General features: G+C 48.0%; 1 protein-coding gene across 1 annotated transcript; it reads right to left on the bottom strand.

The window, feature by feature from the left end:
• Nucleotides 1–3,034: 3,034 nt before the first annotated feature.
• Nucleotides 3,035–8,696, bottom strand: DLX6 (distal-less homeobox 6). The gene is made up of 5 exons (XM_061586347.1): nt 8,544–8,696; nt 8,204–8,498; nt 8,138–8,167; nt 5,930–6,123; nt 3,035–3,797 (listed from the first exon to the last, which is right to left on the bottom strand). The coding sequence occupies exons 1-5, from the start codon at nt 8,694–8,696 to the stop codon at nt 3,546–3,548; spliced, it is 924 nt and encodes a 307-aa protein (XP_061442331.1). The 3' UTR covers nt 3,035–3,545.
• Nucleotides 8,697–16,585: the final 7,889 nt, after the last annotated feature.

A 16,585-nucleotide genomic window follows, 5' to 3' on the forward strand; every position in this document is an offset into this window, starting at 1 on the left:
TTTACCCATTCCTGCATCGCCCCTTTCAAAAACTGCGTCCATCGCCTTCCAAATCTTAGCCTCTAAACAGGACGCAGTGCGTTCCATTCTGCCGAAAGTAAGTCCCGTTGAACCAGTGACTTCAAATCCTGAAAGTGAAGTCCCATTGAACCAGTGGGACTGGCCGCTGAGTAGACCTGTAGAGGATTGCGCAGGGGAGTGCGGAAGAGAAGGCGAGGACGCTCCCGGTCAACTTCCACGTCCGCCTATCTTATCCAAGCTGGGCATCGATGGCAAATTAATGAGGACAAAGTCATCGCGCTCTAGTGAAATGAGATGAAGTAACCGAGAAAAGGTTAATGTGTCATTCAGGATGCACTGCTCCATTGGAAGGGGAGATAGGGAAGGTTGTTCGAGATGGGCTGCTCTTGATGGGGGGAGGTAGTGTTTGAGGCTGGATATATCAAGCACCCCCCTGCAGGACCCAGCAGTTAAGCCGATATACTAGACATTCAGCGGATTTCGGTGTGCAGTCCAATACCATGAAAACCATGAAAGATTTGCCCTTGATTTCAGTAGCGTGAGCCCTACACTACCCTGATCCTAAAGATATTTACTCACTTCGCACCAAGGCCCATTCATCTCAGTGATGCTTCTGAGAAAAGCGTGCAGGGAGCTGGGATCTTAGTCCTATTGACTGGCTTGTGGCTTCGCTTGCAGCATCCCCATTTTGCTGTGGTTTCACTGGTTTTGAGAATTATCCTTCATCAGGAAGTCTATGGGGACTGGATAGCCTGGCTCCTCTACAAAAGGAAGGGCTACCCTCGGTTTAAATGTATGATAGCTTTCTCTCTCTAACCCGCATCTGAATAATTCAGCGAACCCCACAACCAGCTGTACCTCAGAAGCCTCTTCCATTCTTCCTAGCATTATAATTTTGGTTAATTTTCAATTTTAGGCCCTACGTCTCTGCAATTTGTGTATGAATAACAGAATAATTTCCCTCTTTTGTTTCGCCTTTCCTGTTCCTGAATCTAAATAAAGATGGCTTTTTAGTATTAAAAGTGGAAGAAAATTACAGGTAATTATCTTTGACGGTAAAAACGCTGTAATCAGCGGGCTACATGAAAAATTACTCTAATTATGGCTGCATTTAAGAGAATGGGGGAAAAAACCTTCTTATGGATAAAAACCTTAAATTGTCCCCAATGTCTGCTTCAAATTGGATGGCACTGCAGCTGGGGGCTTTGTTCACAATTGATCCTGGGGAGAGCTGAACCCAAAGTTTCACAGTAGGAATGAGAAGGGGGGAAAAGAAAAGAAAACATTTTTTCCTCCTAATGTAACAATGCGAATGGTAGAAAATGACAAGACTTGATCGGTTTTAAGCCATTCTGAAGACTGACTGAGCGTGGAAGTTGCTCAACAAAAAAACGGCGCTGGTATATTGGTAAGTAGTCTTGGCTTTTGTGTCTAATTATAGTGACTGTCCTTTTGCACGACTGTATGTAGCTGTCATTATATGGAGCACTCTGAGGATCTCCATTGACTTCTGATAAATGGCTCAGTGGTTTCAAGGTTCATAATTTGAAGGATGCCCAGGGCTCCAGCCATTAATTCTCGCAGTATGGGGCATCCTGCTTGTGTGACGAAAGGGGCTTTTCGTGGTTCATGATTTCTCGCCTTTGCGCAACCCTAAGAAGGATATCATTCGTCCTGGATTCTGCATTGTGGAATAGGGAGCACTCATAGAGAGCCCTGTTGAACATTAGGTAGTCTGCTGCTGGGAAGGGGGCGCGGGGGGGCACCACCCCACTCACACAGTCAAACTCCTTGACTTTTGCCGAATCTGCTAAAGACAGGTCGAGGATAGCTTTCACGAAGCCAGTGTTTCAACGGAAAATAAAATTCCGCGAGATTTTCGGAAGCCAGCATTCTTTTTACAATGCAGAGAAAGCGGAGAGGACTGTAGCCCATTAAGACAGAGTGGGAAGCCACTTTAGTACTATTGGCTACAGAGGTTGCAAATCCGCTTAAACTCACCGGTTTATGGATCAAGACCAGTCTCCTTTAAACAATATCTTTTTACTGATTAGGTAGGTAGGTAGACAGTCACAAAATAGAGTCGACTTTATGACTGGTGTGTGGTGTGTTACATAATACGCACCTATCTGTCACTGACGACTACTTGCTACGTGGATATGGGTGTACCTCTCTGTCCATTATTCTCCATCCCTTAATATATTACTTCTGTTTCATTCTGCGTGTATTAATCTTAGATAAACAGCAGATGCAGAACTCATTTACTCTAGAGCAGCCGGGCTGAAGAAGGTGGTGCTCTGTATGTGAACTATGAGGCTGAAATCCTAAGCACAGTTACTGAGGAGTAATAAATGCCGAGCTGCTGTGTTTAGGATCGAGGTGCTTAATATCTCCTTCTCCCTCTTTAAATTTGGGTGATGCGCGAGAAGGCGGGGGGAGAGAAAATCTTTTTAAAGCGTAGAGTAATGCACGACTCTTTTGACGTTTTATGGGTTTTACTCTATATATGAAAGGAGACAAAACATACAAAGTATATATACAACTAAAATTCAACAATATGTACAACAAGATTGCTGGGTAGGCAGCTGAGAGACCGAGAGAGTACTGCCGACGAGGGGGTGGGGCGTTGGGAGAGATTTTAGCCTTAGGATCAGGTGTGGTTTTGTTTTGTTTTCCTATGTATGTTACTTTCCCCCAGTCCTTCTCCTGCGGCATAATTCACACGGTGGAGTTTTCTTCTATAAGCGCCACCGAAATGAATGAGGGCACAGCTCCGGTTCATTGCAACGGGGCATGCGCAGGAGACCTTCTGGTCAGTTTCAGGCGCCTTAGTTCCAAGTGACTTTCTGACCGCGGGAGAGATGATGGATCCGCCCTCGCAGCCGCCAGTTCCACTCCGAGAAAGCATGCAGATTTGACTTCGCGGAAGTGTCCAAATTGAACTAGAAAAGCTTTCCTCCCCGCCACCCTGCCCCAAACGGTATTTTCTTCTCCCTTTAAAAGTAATAATAATAATATTAATAATAATAATAATAAATCCCTTTCTCGGCCCCCCTTTCCAATCTATTCTGTCAATCTCGGTTTAGTGAATAAAAATAAGATCGTTTCCATCGCTTCTTTTCCATTAAACGGGTTTTGTTGGTTTTTTGCTTTTGTTTTTGTTGTTGTGTTTGTTTTTTAAGTTGCTGCGTGGACTGGTGGGAAAAGTCTGTAATTTTTGTTTTGTTTTTGTTTTGTTTTTTGCTTTGACTTGTACTCCCAGAGAGGTTTGGTGCCTCCGAGTCCCAATGGAAATATCCTAAAGAGGAGCATCTGACGTGGGCCACAACGCAAATGGTCTCTTTCTGCTCAAGATCAATCGCTGAGGTTAAAGGAAAGGAGAAGGCGAAGCCGCCCCAGTCTCTCTTCCTTGCCACACGCTCCAGATTCGCCCAGAGCCCCGCGAGCCGCTCTCCTCCTCCTCCCCCTTGGCAAGGCCGTTCTGGAGACGCGGCTTCTCCGACTAGCTGTTTCTCTTGGCCCATTCACATCATTTGTGGTCTCTGCATTGTGTCTTGATGTGGAGAAGAGTACCAGTGAGAATAACCAGGCATGTAGCTATTGGGAGGCATGTTGACTCCTTTGGCAGAGGCTGAAACGTCCCAGACAGGAGGCAGACCTGGAGACCGCGGGGACAGAGTGGAAGAGCCCGGCAGGGGGTCGCTCTCGTGAGGGTTGCTGCCTTGCTTGAGCAATTTCTTAAACTTGGAGCGCTTGTTCTGGAACCAGATCTTCACCTGCAATCAAAAGGCAGAAGACTTGAGAGGTCTGCAGAGGGCCAACTTAAGAGAAGGAGACGAAGAGGCAGTTTGAAATCTTTCTTTCTTTCTCTCCTGCCCCCCCCTCCTCCTCTGTGTGGCAATATGGCCTAGCTACCGCTATGCCACAAACTTCATTATAACCCACCCTTTCTTCCCCTCCCACTTTTTTTATTTTCATTGTTTAAATCACCTACAATTAGGACTTATTTACTGTAGGTAACTGCGCTGAGAATGTTTTAAAAGGCCATTTCCTTCTGTGGGCAGCTACAATGCCCTTGTTCATTTCGCCCCTGCATTTTTTACGCGTCCATTTAGGGCACTACGCACGCAGACAACCTGCGTACGTGGCGGATATGACGCCCATCGACCTGCAAGGTATTGCATAATTATAAGTACGCAACTACCGTTTTATTATCTGGAGTGGGGGAGGGGAGGAGACCAGTGTAGTGAAGGTGATCTCCCTACGACCTCCCTTGGTATTTTGAATCCTCCCCCGCCCCAGCCCATTCCTCCATCCCTTGAACCATCCTATGGCACGGTTCAAAATAATCCTACACTCCAATCCGATGCTAAACCCCTGAGGATGAGGTCATCAGCGCCATTCATCTCAATGGGACCAAGGCGCGATCCTAACCACACATACTCAGAAGTTTCACCGAAATCAGTTGGACTTACTTCCAAGTAAATGTGCTTAGGAAGGGGTGCCACTTCCACTTTAACGAGTTTAAGATCAGGCTCTAAAACGGTCTGCAGCTGGCTTCAAGGGGTCTAAATTGGCTTAAATCCCCAAACGCGTCAGTTTTGTTGGATTCCAGCTTGGCCTATAAAGAAGTAATATGTGAGTAAAAAAATAAAGAGAAAGGGAAAGGGGGGGGAAAGGTGCCCCTTCCAACAGTCCATTTTGTAGAGTGCAGAAAAGGCCAGGAGAGTTGATCTGCTTCTCTGAACCTGATGATGATCTGTATCCCAGCGTCTTTTAAGTGGCATAAAACCAACAAAACGGAGCCTTACACAATGGAAAATTTCAAAACATCAACACAAGATGAACTTAATTTTTTTAACCCCAACTAAACCTCTGCAACAAGGAAGGGGAGCCCGGTGCCATTCAAATAAGGGCGTTTTGCAAAGAACAACATCCTTTCTCTGGCAGGTCTAGTTTTATTTGCCACACTTTAGGTGCTCTAAAGACCCGGATTCCCATTAAACATGTGAATGTGTGATTATTCAAATGCACCTCCCTGCCTTCTTTTGCCATCAAGATTGCCCCTATCACCACACCGCACCAAATCCCAAATTCATATATTGTTCTCTCTTTTGCTCACATTCCTTTCAGCCACCAGTGGATTCATGCTTATGGCTTATTGTTTTTATTTTTATTTTCTGAAGATTACAAATGCCAGTTTTTCTTTTTCTTTCTTTTTTTGCATTCAGGAATCCAATTAATCGCTTCGTGCCTCGTGTGTCATTCAGGCTTAAATTTGCCAGGAAACCAAGAACACACCAACCACATTTAACTGTGGCTTAACTTGCTCTAATTTTGTACACGCTTCCCTTTGATCGTCAGCTCTATCATCATCTTTTGTACATTTTGCCTAAGGGCAAGCACTGAATTCCAGTTACTCATCCAGGATAATTTACTACTGAATATTACTAGGGTAGGTGCGCTTTCTTCGGGCCTAGAGGCTGTGCATCTTATGTAATATGTTTCCACTGTATAAGAGGTTTCTCTGCCCCCCCCCACTCCAGCATCCGTTTTTTGGTTTTATTTATAAATTGTCTTCTGACCCTTCCATCTCAGTATTTATTCTGTCCTTCACATTTGGGCTGTAATAAAATAGATACGTGCCCACACTCTGATTTCGTAGACCCAAACCTTGCTAAACGCACCATCAAAGTAGACTGGATAAAAAACAGAGAAAAATTCCGAGGGATATTTCACCTATGCATGTTTGGCCAAGTCTTTGCAATATGCTGACATGCTGAGTTGAGTTCCACTTTTAGTTCTAGTCTTTTGGCCAACGGAAGTAATGGTTTGTGTGTTTGTTTTTGGCCTGTCCTGTCCTTGTCTCGTCCAGGATCGCAGCGATCTGGACTTTCCCGGGAATTACCTGTGTCTGAGTTAGTCCTAATGATGCTGCCAGCTCTGCTCTCTCGGGAAGCGCCAGGTATTGGGTCTGCTGGAAGCGGTGGTTTAAAGCCTGCAGCTGGAGACTCGAGTAAATGGTTCGAGGCTTCCGAATCTTCTTCCCTTTCCCATTAAATCTGATCTCCCCGTTTTCAATAACTGTGGTTTTTTGCTGATCTGCAATATAAAAAAGGAAGGAACATTTGAAGGGAGATGCCCAACACAGTAAATTCCTTCTGAGAGACATCCAGGTGGTGGTGCGGGAGCTTTTATATTGGGGAGGGAGATCAAGAGCATTCAGCAACAAAGGCATCTCCATGCCGTTATTTAAATGCTAAAATCCATGGGGTGGGGGGTTATAAGAGGAACAGGCCGCCTACAAGTCATTCAACCAGTCTTCTGTTGTGAAGGATTCTTTTACCTGGCCATATCGCTCTCCTGACAGTTTCGCTACCTAGGTATGCTAGGAAATTTGTGACGCCTAGTAAACGGCATACAAGCAGTACTTTGTTCAGACAAAAATTACTGCTATTTCCAGAAGTCCTTCGTCCATGGCAAATCTCATTAATTTCAACGGAGAACCTGAAATGCACCCTGTTAACTTGTTTGTGGCTACTGCATTGATCTCTCTGATCAAAAATATTTTTCTCCCTATACACACAATGACACGCATATAGTACTATCTAAATGTCTCGTTTAATATTTACGTGTGCATGGATTACACACACACACACAGAGGGTACTTTATCTCAGATAGATTCATATCTAGGAGATAAATATTTATCTCCAATCTCAAATTTTCCCAATAAATAAATAAATGCAGGGTAGCGTTTATCGCTGGAATCTGCTTAGACAGACTTGTCTCCACAGCCACCTACAGCTCGCAAAAGATTTAACGAAGACACATGCACCTTCTCCTTCCTTTGGCAACTTTTCATTTGTTTCTTGAGATAAATTTGCTACAGATCAGCCCAGTAGACAGATGGCTAGCCAATGGATGCAAGGATGGAATTTACTATGTTATTTCCTATACACAGTGGCTGAACTAATACGTGATGAAATTGTGCAAGAAACACCTCTTCTCTGTAGTATCTGCGATGCACCAGGACACAGTAGAGTCAACTGTGTCTGACCTTGCTCCCTCAGGCGCTAACCCTGTTTCAGGCTCTCTTGCTCTCTTATCACCTTGCGTAAAGCAACAAAGAAGCGACGATCGTGGCCCTTCGCCCTTGAGCTGCTGAGGAATTCTTTCTCAAAAGTAGCCTGGCATGGCTGCCCCAAAACTGCTGCAGCAGCCTGCCGTGGCAGGAGAAGGGGAATGGCCCAGTCGCTCTTTTAATCAGAGCATTGCTGCCCACACAGGCCACCGCCATGGAGAGGGTATCCGTGGGCTATGCGAACAAACATCCTAAAAAAAACCACCGCCAACATTCCTTCCCGATGGCTAAATCGCAGAAGGCCTCTACGGTCTTTGCTTAAGGCGTCCATCAGAACCCTGTCTTGGAATCCACAGTCCACTGGCAGCGTCCAAGCGAAGGGAAGCGCCTCGGAGTCCCTGAAACATAGCACACATGCCTGAGCATCCCCATACACACATCGGCGCCGGCCCGCGAGTGGATCCGGGAGCGAAAGACCGTGAACTGGGGATCCGGGACAAGCAAAGAGAAGAGCGGGAAGGAGGCTGGCAAATCTTCGGCGCGCTTCCTTGAGAGCAAGCCCCTTTATTGAACCGAGTGGGGCTGACGGGGCGAATTAAGCACGCACCGGACCGGGTTGCGGAAATGTCATTCCGCAAGGAGCTCCTCAAGGGGGAAGAGTCGGGGGTGGCTGGAGCCCGCCATCCAAACACTGAGCCCGAAGCCTTTACTTGAAAGCAAAGTCCCGCTGACTGATTTGGGAACTTACTTCCAAGGAAACGTTCAGCGGGATGGGCAGAAAGAAAGAAAGAAAGAAAGAAAGAAAGAAAGAAAGAAAGAAAGAAAGAAAGAAAGATGAAGGCGATGGCGAGAGAGAGCCAGGAGGAAAGTGACAGAAGGAAAGCAGAAAAAGAAGGGAGTGGAGAGGAAAGGGAATGCAGGAGACAAAGGGGAAGCAGGCAGGCAGGCAGGCAGGGGAGCCGGTAGGGTGGCCGGGGCCGGGGCGTGGCAGGGGGCCTCGGCGTGGGATCCGCGCGCGTATCCGTGTCACCCACCTGCGTCGTCCGGCCGCGTTTGGCTGCCCGCTCCGCCGCCGCCGCCGCCGCCTCCCCCTCCTCCGCCGCCTCCCCCGTGGTAGGACTGGAGGTACGGGCTGTGCTGCGAGTGGCTCACGTAGGGGTAGGCGGCGGCAGCGGCCGCGGCGGCGGCGAGCGAGCGGTGGCTGTAGGAGTTGGCGCCGGCGGGGCCGGCCGGGTAGGGTGCGGCGTGGTGGTGGTGGTGGTGGTGGTGATGGTGGTGCGGGTGCTGGTGGTGCGGGTGGGAGTGCGAGGCGGGCGCCGCCGAGTGCAGGCAGTGGAGCGGGTAGTGGGCGCCCGCCATGGCCGCCGCCGGCGAGCTCTGCTGCTGCTGCTGCTGCTGCTGCTGCGCCGAGTGCGAGGAGCCGCCGGGCGCCTGTGCCACTGGAGGCGGCGGCGGCGGCGGCGGCGGCTGAGGAGGCTGCTGGGGCGCCGGCGGCGGCGGCTGCTGCTGCTGCTGCTGCCCGAACTCCATGAAGGCAGATTTGGACGAGTCCTGCGCTTCCAGCCCGTCAGCCATCGTAGTCATGGTCATCATCCAAGTTGGGCAGCCAGCGACGAGCGCCTCTGCCCGGCTTGTCGCCCCCCTCGCGCTCCCGCCACCTTCGAGGGAGCCTATTAGCCTGCGCCGGGCGGGAATTAGCGACGGGGCTCGCGCGCTATTTTTCCCCCTCTTTTTTTTTTTAAGCGAAAGGGGGGAGGTGGGAGAAAAGAGGGAGAGCGCGCGAGAGCAATAGGGGGAGAGGGGCCTTGTTAACTGAGGGAGGGGTGGAGGGGAGGAGTGTGAGAGGCGCTGGGGAGGGAGAGGAGAGGAGAGGAGAGGGAAGGAAGGGAAGAGAAGAGAAAGGAGGGGGGCCAGGAAGAGAGAAGAGAGAGCAAGAGACTTAGTCCTTCCTGGGGCTTTTTGCCTCTCTCTTCTCCCCCTCCATTTGGGGGCTTCTCTCTCCTCCTCGCTTTCTCTCCCTCCTCCCTGTCTCTCTGGTTGGGGTTTGTTATTAGGGTTTTGGTTTGGTTAGTTTTTTCAAATGCTGGTGGAGTTTAAGGCAGAGATTTTTTCCCTCCCCCCCCCTTTTAAGGTGGATTCTCTTAAAGTTGAGCTTCTGCTTTTAGACTTGAGGCAGGAGGAGAAAAGGGGGGAGGGGAAAACACAACAACACACACAACAACAACGCCACAAGTCGAATGGTTTGTCTCCAAAGGGCAGCGCCTTCCCATTGGTCACTCAACCCCTGACGTCACCAAGCCCGGGCACTTCTACTGGCGTCTGCGCGCGCCCACCTTCTGCACAACTCCAGAGCTTGGAGCGGGCGAGAAGCAGCCAGCCAGCCAACCAGCTAGGCAGGCGTTTGTGTGTGTGTGTGTGCTGTGCTGTGCTGTGCTGCACCACACCACACCACACCACACCACAACAAAGATGCTCTCTGAAGCAGCACCCTCACAGATCCAGGCACCCATTCAATTAGATATGCCGCAAATTGTCAGACTTTTTCTTTTTTAAAAAAGGAATATATTTATTTTCCATACTGTCATTCCATCACAAGCTAACGCTCCGTCTGCTTCACACGTGTCCATTAGGATCCACAACACCGTCCAGCCGTCCTGTTCAGAGCCAAAGCCTAACCGCTTGCCCGGTAAAGATGACTGTGGATTATCATCCAGAATTCTGGATAATAACCCAGAGTTCTTCTGAACAAAATCAGCAGTTTTCTTTCCTGAGACATTTCCAGGCGATGGGATGTGCCCATGGAAAGGATTCAGTAAAAACTCAGTCGTAGGAGCATCGTCCTTGGATCAGGACATGGTGTCTGCTTTAAGCATCCTGCTCCGAGGGCGAATCCTCAGAGATCTGTCAGTAATACATCCCCCCTATTGAAAACAGAAGCTCCTGTAATGCTTTCAAATATATGCAAATGAGACATGCGGTTAGTGGTTTGGCAAATCTTGATTGCAATATAAACTACCAGAGGAAAAAGTGCCTTTGCCCTAAATTTGCCTTTCGATTACAATTCCAGTTGATTTTATTTTATTGTCAACATTGTTAATGATAAAAATAGAGTCGCTTCGTAGTTATTTTTACTTTCCGAAAGGAGGCAATTAGACTTCTAATCAGGAATACACAAAAAGGGGGGAAAATCTCCCGTGATTAACTGCACTACTTTGTTCAAATTGCAGCTATAAAATTCAGAACAATTTGCCTGTAATGATTATGGACTGGGTTTATTTTGGGAGGTGGAATAAAAGTGGATATAGCATAAATTATCCTCTAATTATACACCAGTGTCGCCTCAATTATCCTCTTATCAAAATGGTTGTCTAACTGCCGCATTTAGTTTCAATTCTCTCCCATTTTTTCTATAAAAAGAACTTCATACCTTGTTATTATTAATCCATTTATTATTTGCAAGGGGATTTATAGCTGAACATCCAGGTGGTATCGCCACATCTCTCGCAAAGATGGACTGGGGAAAGACATTAAGGTGGAACCAACACTGCCGCGGATCTATCGTATTCTCTTTGGGGCGGGAAGTCAGCCTATCTTTTCTTTTAAAATATATATATTTTAAAATCTGGCGTCCACTGAGAAGAGAAACATTAGGATCTTTGGAGATCTGCGGAAGAGGAGTCAGGTAGGAAAAGAGACCTCTTGCGGGGGGTACAGAAAGTTGGGGACGCTGAGAAACGTACTGGCTTTCAATATTTCAGCAACTTTCCCTGGTGGAGGGGGGGATCCTATGCAGACCCAGAGAACGTGTGGCATGACATTACTATGAGAATATTTTTTTCCATATCTGGCAAGTATTTTTTTTAAATAAGGCCTTCCATTGAGAAGGATCAAGAAGAAGTCATTTTTCCCGACTCCCTCTTTGGGTTCCCCCCTCACTCCACCTCCGTTTGTTTCTCGCCAGGTCACGATAAACCTTAAGAAAATAGTTGGAAATAGTTAAGAATCCCCGTGATTTTGCCATTTTACACGTTGAGCTTTGTAAGCAAGCACAGGGCTGGGTTCCGCTTTGAGATTGGTAAGGCAAGAGACGCCCGCTCTGTTGTAGGGCAACCTGTTTGTGGGGCAGGGGCGGGCTGGGTGCCTCTTTCGAAGCTGATGGGTTCCTTCCCCCCCCTCTCTTCCCCCCCCACCCCTCACCCGGGCTTAATTTCTCAGCGTTTAACTTCTTGAGCTTCTGGAGTCGGTTCAGCAACTCCGAATGCCGCTGTAAGTGTCTTGCCTTGTTCATCTAGTTTTAACAAGAGTTCCACTCTAACACGAGAAAAGAGTAACCCGAGAAAGGCACTTACAAATATACCCCCAAAAAACCCTTTTATATTCCTAGTCATATGGAAGAGCTGGGGAGGGGGAGAGAGGTGTTTCTGGCGAGTGTGCGCGCGCCTGAGAAAGTTAAGCAAGGTCCATCTACCGTCCTTCTGCCACTTTCTTAAGAGACTTTATTTCTAGGGTGTATCTAACGCACAGGTACATTTGGCAGGTTTATTGCTTTATACCCTCCAGATTCTTGTTAACGATAACCGGAAAGCGGTTTTCTGCAGGTGCCAGGAACAGCCCGCGTTCGCTTTGCTTGGGAAGTGCAGAACCCGAAAGCGAAGTAACGATGGGTTAGGGAGAATTCCAGTTGTCTCTCTCTCTCTCTCTCTCTCTCTCTCTCTCTCTCTCTCTCTCTCAAGCTCTCTCAAGCTCTCTGTTTTGTGCATTCCTAGGACTATAGTTCCTATGCACACTTATCCGGGAGTACGTCTTACCTGAACTCACTGGCACTTAATTCGGAGTAAAATATGCACACAATCAGGCCGGGTTTATATACGTCTTGCCAGACAAACCTGGAGTCTTTCAAAGCAGGTGATCTGACAGTGACATTTGTCAACCGATGTTTGCAAGGAAATTAAACTGAGGAGAGAAATGAGGGCATGGAGTGGGGTGGGGGAAGGGGCTGCTAGACCCATAAGCAAAACATATTGGTCGATAAACTGTTGTCCCCCTTCTTTCTTTCTTTCTTTCTTTCTTTCTTTCTTTCTTTCTTTCTTTCTTTCTTTCTTTCTTTCTTTCTTTCTTTCTTTCTTTCTTTCTTTCTTTCTTTCTTTCTTTCTTTTCTTTCTTTCTTTCTTTCTTTCTTTCTTTCTTTCTTTGCGAGTCTGTAATATCTATGTGAACCAATCGCTATATGGAAATGTGTATAGAATTATCGTTTCTATAAATATATTCATCCGCCTGTTTTGAATTGAACTGTATTTGTTTAAAATGTTCTGCAAGATGTATATCCTTTACCTGTTCTGTTTCATCACTGACCTAATAGACACATACACCACACACACACACCACACATCACACACAGAGAGAGATGATCTCTTTTATTGGTCCCAACTTCAAATGACATAGAACTATGCCAACTTACGAGTTTTTCTGCCTCAAGATTCTTCATGAGGCAGTAGAACTCAGTGCGGCTGGAAAGCTTGCATACCCACACTCCTGCGGAGAAACTGTCCCAATAAAAGAGATCACTCTAACTATTTTGTAACCCCTATTCTGTGCTTCTTTGGGACCACCACTACAGCAACAAGGTGAACCATCCAGCGTGGCTGTAATCACGAATCTCTTATGTCAAGACAGACACGTTGTTTTCATTGAGACTTTTGTGAAGCTATTAGGGTTCCGTTTCTCTTGTTAACATACACAGATTTTCCTATAGACAAACACAGCTCCGGCGAGATCTGTATGGAGATTTTAATAACAAACATGTGTACGTCGGCATAGATAGCGTTGATCTTTCTTTTTCTGTGTCTTGGATGGATGGAGGCAGTAGGTAGACAGGCAGGCAGGCAGGCAGGCAGGCAGGCAGACAGACTCCCTGAGAGATTTTTCCAAGCTTGGGGTTTCCATTTGCATGCTACCAACTGAACTCCCCGAGTCTTATCCTGTCAATTTCCACCAATTTAATTAGCCAAATCCATCAGGCTGTAGGTGACTTTCCGCAGCCCTCATTGGCTGATATTAACGACTCTTCACGTCGAGGAGCCTCTCTGCTCTGCTACTGGTAAATATTTATTGTTTTCCGTTTTGGTTGGGAAAGAGCCCCACACCTTTAGGGAGCGGGACTTGTGGGATACAAGGAATGTGTGTGTGTGTGTGTGTGTGTGTTGGGGGGGAGGATCTGGACTGCTTCTGTTCCCCTCGATCTTCAATTTGTTCGCCTGCAAGAGATCTGCAGCGGCTGCCTCCCACTCCCCCTTGGATCCCTCAGCCCCCCTCACAGTGCGCCAGTTCTCCAGTGGGGGAGGAAGGGCCACGCCTACCCCGGGGGGAACCTCGACCAATCTCTCATTGTCTCTAAGGGTCGGCGGGTGGAAAGCCCCTGTGGGATCAGAAGGCGAGGTCGTTCTCGGGGAGATGTGGAGGTAGGTGGAGCTCTCCTCGCTGCTCCTGAAACGCAGGAACCCCGGGCCTAGCCGCGTAGGTGGGTGTGAAGAAGCAGTGACACTGGCGGAGGCTTCCCCGCAGTCGTCTTCTTCATATGGATATGCAATTTGTCGCAAAAGACGCACGCTTGGCATACTTGGCCTATACGTTTCCCTGCCTCGGGAGAGCAGGCCGCTTCTCTTCCTTCTCATCTTAGCGCCAGTCCCTGATTTTCCTTCTTTCGGATTTAATCAGATTGGAAGGGAACTATTTTGGCTCTGTATGTCAGACTGTGAGCAGCGAAGAAGGCTTTTTCGAGGCCAAGAGGCTCTCTCTTTCTCGCTCTCTCGCTCTCTCTCCCCGCCTCCGGGTCAAATTAGGATTTCCTAAGGAATACCCGGGCTTCACTGGAAATGAGTGAAAGTAAGTTCCGTGTGAAGAAGTGAGGGGTTCTTTCGAAGCCACGATGCATCTCTCTTCAGTCTAGTTACGAGGGCGAAAGTCCCATCCTACGCAGCATACCTTTAAAGCACATTCCTCCCCCCTCCAAGAATCCTAGGAAATGTAGTTTGTTAAGGGTGCTGGGAGAGAGCCAGTGTGGTGTAGTGGTTAAGGTGTTGGACTACGACCTGGGAGACCAGGGTTCAAATCCCCACACAGCCATGAAGCTCACTGAGTGACCTTGGGCCAGTCACTGCATCTCAGCCTCAGAGGGAGGCAATGGTAACCCCCCTTTGAATACCGCTTACCATGGAAACCCGATTCATGGGATCGCCATAAGTCGGAATCGACTTGAAGGCAGTCCATTTTTCAAGGGTCCTGGGAACGGTAGCTCTGTGATTGGTAAGCTGCAGTTCCCAGGATGCTTTGAGGGAGGAACATGTGTTTTAAAGACATGATGTGTACTCAAGTGAGTGGGGAATCCCCTCTGTGGGATTTACTCCAGAGAAGAATGCCTGCTTAGGATCCTCCTCTACTTGTTGGGGACATGGTGCAAGCCCTTCCCTTTCCTCGGGTGGGACTGGACTGTGGGTCTGTTATGTTCAGACATGTTCATTTAACAAGCTGCAGAGATAAAGCTTGTATAAAAATGAATAAACACAGGCAATTACTCTAAAACATCTTTCTTTCTTTTCCCATTGCTCCCCCCCCCCACGAAGAGGTATTGGCCTTGGCTCCTCCGCCTTTTTTCTTAGGCGTCACTGCAAGGAAAGGCCTGGATGCGGGGTTGAGTTGCTAAGAAGAGCTGAATTACAAGGCTGATTCTAAAGAAAACAGAGCTGTATAAGTAGCCTTTGAATCCGCAGGAACAACTCGGTGTTCGTTTACGCAGGCCTCGAAATAAATGGCGCCATGTGAGAAAGCCTGTAACTTTCTCTCCTGTGCTTTTCTTTTTTGGGTGTGTTTGTGCTTGGTGCTGAAAGGAGCTGAACATGAAATATCAAAAGCGAAGCCCCTGAACTTGTATTTTAGACATACACAGAGACATCCCATTCCCTCCCCCCTTACCTATTTGCTTGGAGGTAAGTCCCCAAAGGGCCTTCTGGGCTTAGGGGCATATGAAGCTGCCGTTGGTCCATCTAGCTCAGCATTGTCTGCGCTGACAGGCAGCGGCTCCGCCGGGTTTTATAGTCTTCCCCAGCCCTACAGAGATGCCAAGGCATTGCCTCGGAGGCCTTCTGCGCGTCGAGTAAATGCTCTGCCACTGAGCTACAGTCCCTCTCCAAAGGATGGGCTCCTGGATGATAAAATGGCGTGGTTGTGGGTATGAAACGATCTGCTGACAACCGTGTGGCAAAGTTACTCCGACGGGCTGGAAGCGACTCTCATCAGGGCTGGCTCTTCAACCCCAATTCTGTTTATTATCATTATCGCTTGTTTTCTATATCGCCTCCTCGTTCAAACTGGTCGGCCCTTCTTATTTCGTAGAAATTGATTCAACATCCCGGTCTTTTAAACTCCGCCGGTCCTTCAAATGAGATTCCTCTAGAATTAAGATAATGAAGCTGAAGAGGTCGCTTGATATGACCAACCGACCTCCGCTAGGCCCCCTCCTTGATGTGTTTCCGCCGGGCCTTGAAGACCTGGCTCTTCAACCAGGCTGGGGAGGTGGGTTAGGTTTTTCAGGTTTTGTAGTCATTAGTTTGTGTTTTTAATTTTCGTGTATATGTTTTTATATTGAATGTACCATGTATTTTATTGTACGTCGCCCAGAGTGGCTGGACAACCTGCCACATGGGCGTCTAACAAATCCAATAAATAAATAAATAAATAAATGAGCAGTCGCCAGACCAGACCCCTAAACAAAGAGGGTCATAGCTCTTTCTCTCCTCTCCCGTTACTAATAGGGTTGGTTCCCTCGCATCTTTGTGGCAGCCGAATCCCAAGCCAAGGCCAAATAGCGGTTGTTAAGGGCTACCAGCCTCCCACTGCAGGCAAATCCTCCGCGGCCCACTCCCTTACCTTTGAAATGCCCCTGTGTGGGATGGAGCAAGTGGCAGCAAGGCACATTTCCTCTCCTCCGAACTCACTAGGGCTTATTTCAGATGAAGGTGCTTAGGATCGCGCTGCGCCACCCTTCCCATTGGTTCCAGCGGAACTTCCCGGAGGAACCAATAAATCAAAACCGCATTTAACTCTGGAGCAAAGTTGGTTTCAAACAGTGGGACTCCACCTCCCGGTGGTGATGGTGGGAAGCCCTAGAAAGGTCGACATGATACGCTTCAGATCGAGAGTGTAAAACTGTGGACTGAAGCCTGCGCTTTGAAGCCCACGGAACTGACTCCCTTCCAAGAAAATGATCGCCGTGGATATTTCATTCACGGTGTCTTAATCCCACACACAGCCCGCCACACTCCGTCTCTTGAAAGCCATGGGCTTCCGAGCTACCGAGAAAAGGCTGCTTCCGCGACCTCGGGGGCTTCTCACCAAACTCCTAACTGTGCATTTGTTGGAAAAGAAACGGATTTCTTTCGTCAGCCCTGCCAGATGCGCACAGGATGGATAGGAACAGCTTGGTCGGC

Source organism: Rhineura floridana, chromosome 10 (assembly GCF_030035675.1).
Source record: "Rhineura floridana isolate rRhiFlo1 chromosome 10, rRhiFlo1.hap2, whole genome shotgun sequence".
Taxonomy (NCBI): domain Eukaryota; kingdom Metazoa; phylum Chordata; class Lepidosauria; order Squamata; family Rhineuridae; genus Rhineura; species Rhineura floridana.